General features: G+C 39.2%; 1 protein-coding gene across 1 annotated transcript; it reads left to right on the top strand.

Annotated features, from left to right (window-relative positions):
* The first annotated feature begins 10,420 nt into the window (after positions 1-10,420).
* On the top strand, positions 10,421-10,849 carry LOC141648425 (uncharacterized). The gene has a single exon (XM_074457089.1). It carries the CDS (start codon positions 10,421-10,423, stop codon positions 10,847-10,849), a length of 429 nt encoding a protein of 142 aa, XP_074313190.1.
* Positions 10,850-11,361: the final 512 nt, after the last annotated feature.

The raw sequence follows: 11,361 nt of genomic DNA, 5'->3' as shown, positions 1-11,361 counted from the left end.
AAAATGGCGACACATCCAAACATTAAGCACACAAAATCAAGTAATGGATGCATCTACAAAAGAATAGCCACTTTCCTCATCTAAGTGGCGGAAATTATCTACAAGGGAAGCAATTCAAGGGTACACACTCCTTCATAGATGCAATTTCTTCAAACTACTAAGCCTAGAAGGATACCAATAAATCACCTCCAAGTTGTGTCAAGCTAGGGTACCTTTGTCCTCAATCGTTAAATGCTTTTGTCAAGAGTAGACTCGCTATGGCATTAGAAACACTGGAGGATCGCGGAATTCCCCCTCTTTCCTAGACAAGAAGAAGGGTCGTCCCCTCTCAACCATGCACAAAAATGGATATGATGGATAAAGGGATCAATAGATATTTGAGTTTCATTTTGGGAGTTTGCTTTGTTGTTGTTTTTTCCCCCCAATTTCTTGTGGCATATAACATTTGAGAACACTTTCTTTTGCCATTTCTTTGATGTTTGGCATTTCAATACTTGACAACTTTTCAACTTTTCTTTGCATTTCTTTTTGAACATTTTCAAAGTCACCCCATATGTAGTGAGGGTGCCTTATATTTGAAGCTTTAGGAGTCTATTTTTGCTCCTCTTTTCATTTGATGCAATTTGCAAACTTTCTTTCTTTTTCATTTCATTTCTTTGAACTCAAATCAATTTCTTTTTGTGCCCATTCCCTTTGATGACAAAAAATGTGGTAGAATATGGATGATGGATGCATGGTTTCAAGGGTCACTTTGGAATAAACGGTAGCCAAGGAGTTATCACACCACAAGGTACTCTTGACTAGGCCTTAATCCATGGGTCAAAGGATACTAGCATGACACATCCTAGGGTGTTTTACAAGTATTCTAACAAGCAAAGTCTTAAGAAGAAAAAGCATCTACTAGGGCCTATATACACTTGTCAAGTTTCCCAAGTAGACGGTTTCACAAAATTTTTCTAACATGCAACTACATGCCATGATGCAACTAACATATAAACATCCTAATGCAAATGATTCTACCAACTAATATGACATATAAACGAAATGCAAGTCCTAGATTCACATTGTTATACCGCATCAATCAAAATAAAGCCACATAGTCATTAACATAAAGAGGAAAAAGGAGATTGGAAAAATCATACCATGCGGTCTTCAATATCCTCAAGTCTCGGATGTGGCGTAGTCGATCAATGTGAACAAGGATAGAACAAACACAATATATACAACAATATATACAAGTCTAAACTATAAAGGAAATGAACTTGTTTTTGGATTTTCAAATTTTTCAATTTTTGTGATTTTTCGAAACTTTTTGATTTTTTTGGGTTTTTGAATAAGAGTTAAGTTAGAATTCCCCATCCCCACACTAATATGGGCATTGTCCTCAATGGCCAAAATGATGGGAAACTATGCAAGCATGATGCATGAATTCTACACTAAATGCAAGCTACACTAATCTACACTACATGATGCATGGGTTTTTGTTTATGACGGAGAGCGTAATTTAGATTACCTCCCGTTGCGTATGGATGTGCTTCCCCAAACCGAGATAGACATTATTTCTAATGTCCTAAAGTATGGGGTAGTTCATGCACATAAGATGCAATGCAAGAAACTAAATTGTCATTTTTGATTTTCAAAACGGGAACAATGAAATAAGAACACCTCGATGGGGCCGAGGTGTTAGTCCTCTATGTTGCTAGGACTCTCCAACCAAAGGCAAAGTCAAATATTGTACAAGTTAGCAAAACATAAACTTCTTTCATGAAAATTTGAAAATAAAGAGAGGAGATGAGGACTCTTCACTTAAGCTTGAGATGGGTGCCTCACGCCCGCTCCATCTAGCTATGAAGAGATCCTCTAGAGATCGCCGTCATCTCCCTTTAGATCACTATCCCATATTTCCTTGGATGCATCACTTGTATTCGGGTCCATGAACTCATCCTCTTCGCTACCAAACTCCACCGTGTCCCCACCGCAAGATTTGTCGCTCCCTTCCTCTTGTTGCCTGTTTGCCCCTTCATTTGCTCTCTCCGAATTGGGGAAGAGTATATCCAATTGTGCCCAAGAGGGAAAGGCTCCCTCCTGACTAATCTTCCCCCTTTGAATCATATCGTGGTATTGAGGATAATGTGCATAATAATTGTCCACGGTAGCTTCATATTGTCGGAAGTGCAAATCTTGTAGAATTCCCGTTACAAAGTCATCACGGGGAAGGATAAAGGGGTTGGGGTGGTTGTACGGTTGATATGAAAAAGAGTAAGGAGGCACTTTGATTTTCTCATCTTGTGGTTATTGCTCTTGTTGTTGTTGTTGTTGGGGATTTGGAGGTGGTGGTGCTTGCCTTGCTTGGGTTGGGTTTGGAGGGATAAGGTAGGATGGGATTGGTGATAAAGGTCCCCTTCTTGGTGAGATTCTTGGTAGTCCGGTCATTGGTAGGTAGATTGGGTCACGGGTTATCCAATGATGATGAACAGGATGAAGGTCTTCATTTATCCTTGTATTTCCGGAAAGAGGAGCATACTCATTATTCTCATTGAATTTCGGATTGAAATGCTTTGCAATTTTTGTAATGAGCCCTCCATTAACAATGTGTTTCATCCCATCATCATCACCGTTCCTAAACTTTGCCCATTTTTCGAGTAGCACAAGAGGCGCATTAAAGTGGTACCTACCCCTTCCTTGGATATTGAGATAAGACTCTATGAACACAAGGTCAAGTTCGTTCACTATTGCCGGGTCTGGGCGAGCAAGTAGAGTGCCGGAAAGGAACCGATAAGTGAGTCTCAAAATAGGATTTTGAATGTGGAAAGCTAGCCACTCCTTGATGTACATGAAATATCGGCCGGTCATGGCCCTCCATAGGGGTGCAACACTATATCTCTTCGGTTTTGATGTCCGGGTAGGCGCGACATCGAGACCAAGCACATTAGCAAATTCCACTAGAGTCATAATTCTTGAAACACTCTCCAACCTAAATTCTATGCATATCATTCTATTCAAGGTTGTGATTTTCAAGAAGCTTAAAAATTCAAGCACAAGGGATCGGTAAGTTTGCTCGTGCATGTGGAAAAGGGTAGAGAGACCAAACAACTCAAAAAGAGCTTTCATTTGGTGATAAATCCCAAGTTTCCTTAAAGTTCTATGACATAAAAACTTAGTAGGGAGAATGTTCTTACGAAGAAGCTGGTGAAAAACGAGCCTTTGGACATCATTGACGAATTCAACATTTGAGAAGTCATCAAGCCTTGTAAGATCCACAATTTCTTCATGCTCCCTTCTTAAGGTGTTGATGTGGGAGGTAGAAGAGCTTCCTCTTACCCTTGGTCTTCTTCTATCCCTAAAGGAAGATCCCTTTGGTGCCATTCTTTGATTGTTGAGCTGGAATTTTCGATTTGTTAAAGTATAAAGATGCTCCTTGTGGATTGAATGTTGCTTTTGAAACCCTAGATATTTGGGGCTTTTTGATTTTGTGGAATGAAAGAGTGTTTGGGATATGCTTTGGAGTCACAAGGAGGTGGGTTTTTATAATACAAATGGAAAGAAGGGTGATGTGTCACAAATTGTGTGGTGGGGTGATTTAAAATTAGGAAAAATCGGGATTGAATAACGCAGGAAGACGAGCGGACTCGGGCACAAGATGCTCAGATTCTGTCATTCTTGGACGAGCGGATTCTAGGGAAGACGCTCGGATTCTCTTACAGCTAATTTTTGCACAAATTTGACGTAGCTTAAGACGAGCGGATCGAGCATAAGACGAGCGTCTTTTTTTTGGAGCAGGACGAGCGTCTTTTCTCAAAGACGGGCGAATTCTGTGACAAGAACTTTTCTTAAAATGCACTGGCAAAAAGACGAGCGGATTCGTCTTCAGACGCTCGGATTGTAGCAGGACGAGCGGATTCTCAGAAATATGGACGTCTTTGTTCAATCCGAGCGGATTCTCTCTTTTGACGCTCGGGTTCCTTGCTGCGGATTTCTTTTGATTTCTTTGATTCGGATAAAAGCTTCCCCACACTTGAAAATTGGTTCCTTCCTTCATTCAAAATTCATTAGTGACTCTCCCTCACTTACTCTCATGGAAAGAATTTATGTTTATGATAAAAGGAAATGCAACAAAATTATAAATACAAGTTAGAGGGTTAGTATATTTACAAGTGGTGGTTTAGGGAGGACTCCACCAAACTATCCCTTTGATGATTCTTTCAAGGATGAGGAGGCCCGAGGTAGGTGACCTTGACCTCTCCAATAAACGCTCCCTCATAGTATGGCTTCAATCTTTGACCATTGACCTTGAATTTTCTTCCATCTTCCGCCTTGATTTCAAAATCCCCATATTTTCCAACTTCGGTGATCACATAGGGACCCATCCATCTAGAGTTCAACTTTCCCGGAAAGAGTCGATAGCGGGAATTGAATAGAAGGACTTTATCCCCTTTGTGCAAGGATTTTTGCTTAATCCTCTTGTCATGGAGCAATATTTTCCTTTCCTTGTAGATCTTGGCATTCTCATAAGATTGTAGTCGAAATTCCTCCAACTCTTGAATTTGAATCATCCTCTTTTGGCCACTTAATTTGAGATCAAGGTTTAAGGGCTCGGATTGCCCAAAAAGCTTTGTACTCCAATTCGATTGGCAAGTGGCATGCTTTTCCATAGACAAGCTTGTAAGGGGAGGCTCATATTGGAGTCTTATAGGCCGTCCTATAAGCCCAAAGAGCGTCATCAAGCTTTGTGCTCCAATCATTTCGGGTCTTATTCACCACTTTCTCAAGAATTTGCTTGATCTCTCTATTCGAAACTTCAACTTGACCGCTTGTTTGAGGATGATATCCCAAGCCGGTTCTATGTTGAACACCATACTTGGTCAAAAGAGATGCGAGTTTCTTTTCATGAAAATGCGTTCCTCCATCACTTATGATTGCTTTAGGAACTCCAAATCTTGGGAAGATTATTTTCTTGAAGAGCTTGGTGACCGTCTTTGCATCATCGTTTGGAGTGGAAATTGCCTCCACCCACTTTGAGACGTAATCTACGGCCACAAGGAAATACTTATTCCCATTGGATGTCACAAACGGACCTTGATAGTCGATCCCCCAAACATCGAAGATCTCCACCTCTAGAATACCCCTTTGTGGCATTTCATTCCTCCAAGAGATATTCCCCGTTCTTTGACAAGCATCACAATGAATGATGAATTCCCTCGTGTCTTGGAACATTGTAGGCCAATAGAAGCCCGATTGAAGAATTTTTGCAATGGTTCTCCTTGCTCCATGGTGCCCACCGTAGGGTGATGAGTGACATCCTTCCAAGATTCCTTGGACTTCCCCTTGAGGGTTGCATCTCCGGTAGAGCCCATCACTACACTCTTTGTAGAGGTTTGGGTCATCCCAAAAGTACCTCTTTACTTTGAATAAGAACCTCTTCCTTTGGTTGTAGTTCAAATTTTGAGGGAGTACTCTTCCAACGATATAGTTGGCATAATCGGCAAACCATGGGGTGATGTGCCTTTCAAGTTGTGTTTGAATGGCCATCAAGATATCGTTGGGAAATGAGTCATTGATCGGCGTTTCTCCTTGTTCATCATGAAACCGGATCCTTGACAAGTGATCCGCCACTACATTTTCGGCTCCTTTCTTGTCTCTTATCTTCAAGTCGAATTCTTGAAGAAGTAAAATACATCTCAACAACCTTGGTTTTGCCTCCTTCTTTATCAAGAGATGTCGGAGAGCACGGTGATCCGAAAAGACAATCACCTTGGATCCAAGTAAGTAGGAACGAAATTTGTCCAAAGCATAGACAATGGCAAGAAGCTCTTTCTCGGTGGTATCTTAGTTCACTTGGGAGGGATCAAGAGTCATGCTTATATAATAGATGGCATGAAGAGCTCTTCCTACCCGTTGGCCAAGAACCGCTCCAACGGCGTAGTTACTAGCATCACACATAATCTCGAACGGTAATTCCTAATTTGGAGGTTGAATGATCGGTGCCGAGATTAGTGCTTCCTTGATTCTATTAAAGGCTTCAACACACTCATCAGTGAAATGGAATTGGGCATCTTTATGTAAGAGTTGAGTGAGGGGTTTCGCTATTTTTGAAAAATCTTTTATGAAAAGGCGATAGAAACCCGCGTGACCGAGAAAACTTCTCCCCCCTCTAACATTCACGGGAGGTGGGAGTTTCTCTATCACCTCAACCTTAGCTTTATCGACCTCGATGCCCTTTTCCGAGATTAAATGACCCAAAACAATTCCTTCATTGACCATGAAGTGACACTTTTCCCAATTTAAAACAAGGCTGACATCTTCACATTTTTGCAATACAAGAGAAATATTATGCAAACATGAGTCAAAGTCCTTTCCATAAACGCTAAAATCATCCATAAAAACTTCCATTATGGTCTCTAGGTAGTCGGAGAAGACACTCATCATGCATCTTTGGAAAGTGGCGGGGGCATTACATAAGCCAAAAGGCATCCTCCTATATGCAAAAGTACCATAAGGACATGTGAAGGTGGTCTTATGTTGGTCATCCGGGTGTATAGGGATTTGAAAGAACCCCGAATACCCGTCAAGGTAACAAAAGAATTTGTTGGAGGCTAACCTTTCAAGCATTTGGTCAATGAATTGTAAGGGGAAATGATCCTTTCTTGTTGCGGAATTCAATTTTCGATAGTCAATACACATACGCCAACCGGTGATCTTCCTTATGGGTATTAATTCATTCTTTTCATTTGTCACCACCGTGGTACCTCCTTTCTTAGGTACCACTTGAACGGGGCTAACCCACAAAGAGTCCGATATGGGATATATGATTCCCGCATCTAGTAATTTCATAACCTCTCCTTTGACAACTTCTTGCATGTGGGGGTTTAATCTTCTTTGAGGTTGAATGGTAGGTCTATGGTCCTCCTCTAGATGAATTCTATGCATGCAAAAGTTGGGACTTATCCCCTTAAGGTCATCTAGACTATAACCTATAGCCTTCTCATGTTGTTTCAACACATCAAGCAATTTTCCCAATTGGTTTTCATCAAGTCTATCATTAACAATCACGGGTTTGGTCTTTGATTCATCAAGGTAAGCATATTTCAAATTTGGGGGAAGGGGTTTTAGAGTAGGGGCTTGTACCTCACTTTCCTCCTTTGAAGGTTCATTGAGAATTTGCTCCATTTCCATTAGACATTCCATTCTTATTGCATACTCAACTTGTTCTTCATCAACCTCATTGCATTCGAATTCCATGACGAATTCCTCTTGCTCTTGAGCTTGTAAGATGTCTTTTAGGATGGATTGCTCATCTTCTATAGGTTGACATGCTTCCACAAGGATGTTATATATTAATTCGGATTGTGCATGAGTAAGTTCTTTGTTAGCTAGAGCGGCCTAAAAAAGGTCTACCTCCAATTCCCAATACATATTTTCAGCCTCACTTGCTTCTAAGGCTTCCAATGCTTGCATGGGATCTTTGAAGAAAGGTATACTTAAGTGGTCCTCTACAAACAATTTATAAGGTCCATCTTGCAAAATATTGAACAACTTGAAAATAGTTAGAACAAACCTTGAGGAGTTTTACTTCCCCAAGGCAAAGAAAGACACAACTAATAACAACTTAAGAAAATCTAAATCAAGTTAACACTGTCCCCGGCAACGGCGCCATTTTTGGTCGGACTCTCGAGGAGGTTTAGTTTTCAGTACTTGCCGTTAGGAGCACCTAGACCAAAACACAATTTATAACTTCACAAACAACTCTACAATTAGTAAAGAGGCAAGTAAAGGTCGAATCCCAAGAGACGACGGGAATTGAGATGAGATTTTCTATTGCAACTAGCGGTGTCTAAGGGTGTCACAATTTGGGGTTTGAAGTAGAAGATCACTAAACTAAATAGCAATAAAAGTAAACAAGCAAGATGATTAAAAAGGGATGTAAACAATTGATAAAAGGCACTAGGGTGTCATGGAGTCATAGGGGATTCATGGGAATTGATCATACAAACATATTCTCAAATTATAAGCAAGCAATTATCGTTGTGATGGATCGAGTTGGTTTATATCTTACAATCCTAGGAAAGTTTGGGTCCTGGAGCCGAATCGATTAGATTGTACAACACCTACAAGTCGACTTAATCTTCCCTACTCAACTATATGCATGGTCTAAAGAAACTCGAGTTGGTTTATATCTTACAAGTCTCATTGAAAAGATAGGTGATGGGTAAAAAATGCAAGGATTCATAGGCTCGCATTTCATCAAACATAACATGTGCATAAGTTGAGATCACAACAAGCAAGCAAATAAACTATGAAAACATATTAAATTAAGCATGAATCATCCCCCATGTTGGTTTCCCCTAATTACTCATTAACCCTAGCTGAGGAAACTACTCACTCATTATCATGTTGAACATGCTAGCAAGGTTGTCAATCATACCAACAAAGTAAAACATGATGAATAAATGAAAGTGATTAACAATAATTAAAACGGGATTAAGAGAATTATACCTACTAATGATTTCAATAATAAAGCAAAGAATAATAGAAGTACTTGATGATAGATTGGAAGGTTGTCAATCTCCCAATAATAACCCAAATAATCTTTAATTACCCAAAACAAAGAATGAACAAGAGAGAAATTAAGGAAATGAAACTTGTATTAAAACTTGATTAAATGTTGATTACAAGATTAAAGAGAGATTTGATTGATATTAACTACACTAAAGATTGCTAAGAAGAACATGCTCTTCTAATTAGCCTAATGGGGTATTTATAGTGGGGATTAGTTACATAAATTAGGGTTTACTAAGGGCTTAAATGACGATTAAGTCCTTGAGGAATCGCCGGTCTCTAGGGAGACTCCGGTCTCCTTTTTGCCGGTCTTAGAAAAATATGCGCATCCTACCTTGAAGCTTGTAGAAGACGAAATGGCTGTTAGAGAATCCGGGCGTCCAGGGCACGGGACGGGCGGATTCTGGTGATTCTGGACGGGTGTCCAGATGGGGAAGACGGGCGGATTGGGCGTGTTTTGGACGGGCGTCCACAGGGTGAAGACGCTCGGATTGCCCCTCTTGGACGGGCGTCTTGTGGACAATCCGCTCGGATTGTCTTACAGCTTCTTTCTTTCTTCTTTTCTTCCTTTTTCTTCATAAAATCCTTGAGGATTTCCTCGGGGATGCAAGGATCTTTTCTCATCATTGCCCATCTACTATAGTATGTACAAAGGCCTTCTAATCTTGTATTCTCTTTGATGCCTGGTCATTGAATTCAATCAATTTAGCTTCATTTTGCCATGAAAATGCAAGGTTTGCACTCCTTTCCTACCAAGGACACAAAACCTCAAAGAATATGCAAAACAAAGGACTAAAGACAATAAATGACCCAAATATGCACTAGAAAGCATGGGAACAAGGTTAATTCGGGGACTAAATTTGCTCTAATTATGGTCACATCAATGAGATACGAGATAATTAATTCCTTGTATTATTTGACTTTTAATTAGTCGTGTGAATGTATTATTTGATGACGGGTTAGGAACTCGGGTTAAGAGGATTTATTATTTAAATTATGTGATAATTAATTAATAAATAAAAATTAGAATTTATTAATTAATTGTTAATTAATTAATTTTATACGATATGTCTTTAAGTTTTGAGGTGGAGGTAATTAGCTATTTAAATTTACAAGAGGTTGTAAAATTAGCTAATAAGGGTTTATAAGATACATTTTATACTGATAAAATGGTCCAATAATTACTTAATGGTTAAGTGGTTATTAGTTGTTGATTTGTATTATTTAATTGTTAAATAATCAAATTAATATTTAATTATGTCAGATAATTAAATATACGACTTATAAGCATTTGTGGGGCAAATGTCGAAAATCGAAATGGACCAGAAGGGACCCATTTGGATAGATATTTACACCTACTAATACACTCATTGTGAGTGGAAAAAGTAGGCAACTCCCACTAGCATTTGTATGTGAATTGTTTACATTTACATGCCTATAAATACCCAAGTCATTCCATCATTTCTAAGGTTGAAAATTTGAAGAAAAATTGGACTTTGTGTGCTTGTTGTGGATGGTTCATATACATCATCAATAGACCATATTTTTCTTCTTATTTTGTTCATCCTTTTATATTAAAACACATATAAAAGTAGACTAATAATATTATAAAAGTAGGCTAACTTATGAACCTCCTACCAGTTCTAGTTGGTATTGGAGGCGAATATGTCGAGTCAAAATTCTTTTCAAGGCAGCCTACAGTCAAAACAAGTGGAATACACAGCACAACAAAGAATACACCATTGCTAAAGGTTACGATTTTATACGAGACAAGGGTCCGAAGGTCTATTGGCATAACTTGGTTTGGAATAAATGGAGTATACCAAAACACATCTTCATTTCATGGGTATATCAACATAGAAACATGAATACCATGGAGAAACTTCATAATCTGAATATTAGCGAAGAGGATACCTACCGGATTTGCAGAAATGGAACGGAAACAATTGATCATTTGTTCTTTGCTTGCCCATACAGCAGGAAGGTGATGGTGATTGTAGGGGATTGGCTGGGTCTCCTATTGCCATATCAGGACTTGATGGAATGGAGACTGAGGATTACGGGGTCCAAGATGAAGCAAGGGATTATCAACGCTACCATTAATGCTTGCCTTTATCACATCTGGAACCAAAGAAATCGGAGTAGAATCGAACTCTCCTTGCTACGTCCTAACTTGCTAGCTTTACAAATCATCGAGGAAATGAGGAGAAGAGTGTCCGCCGGACTAACAGCACCAGTAAAGAACATGGATCGAAGCTTCATTCAATCTATTACTGGAGGAGAAGGAGGATAGGGTGGATTTGAAGAGAGTGGAGAAGACGAATTAGGGATTTGATTTTTTCCCCAATTTGTTTTTTTTGTTGGATTTACATTTCGTTTATATGTCTGCTTGTTTTTGTTGAGCATTTGGTCTTGTTGGACCATTTGCAGGTTTAGGGCTTGCGGAGTGTGATTTGGGTAGTCTTATTCAGATTAACTCAACAAGTCCCGTGTATGGTTACGATTCGTTTATATATAATACTTACCTTTTACCAAAAAAAAAAAAATAATATTAATTAGTATATCAAATATACATACATAATACTCAAATAATATCTAGTTAATATTATTTGTAGTAAGCTTTGGGTGAACTCTTGGGTGCATCTCAATGGTGACCATCTTCTTGGTGGTTCGGTAATATCGGAGGATCATCCATTCATAATAAGCTTAAGAACTACTTAGGTAGGAGACCTAGTAGTGCCCATTTTGCCTAACAACCGATGTAAGAAATTTTCGTCTTAAAATCTTTGCATGCATGTAGTTTTA

Source organism: Silene latifolia, chromosome 1 (genome assembly GCF_048544455.1).
Source record: "Silene latifolia isolate original U9 population chromosome 1, ASM4854445v1, whole genome shotgun sequence".
Lineage (NCBI taxonomy): Eukaryota > Viridiplantae > Streptophyta > Magnoliopsida > Caryophyllales > Caryophyllaceae > Silene > Silene latifolia.
This window is presented reverse-complemented; position numbering and strand designations above follow the sequence as displayed.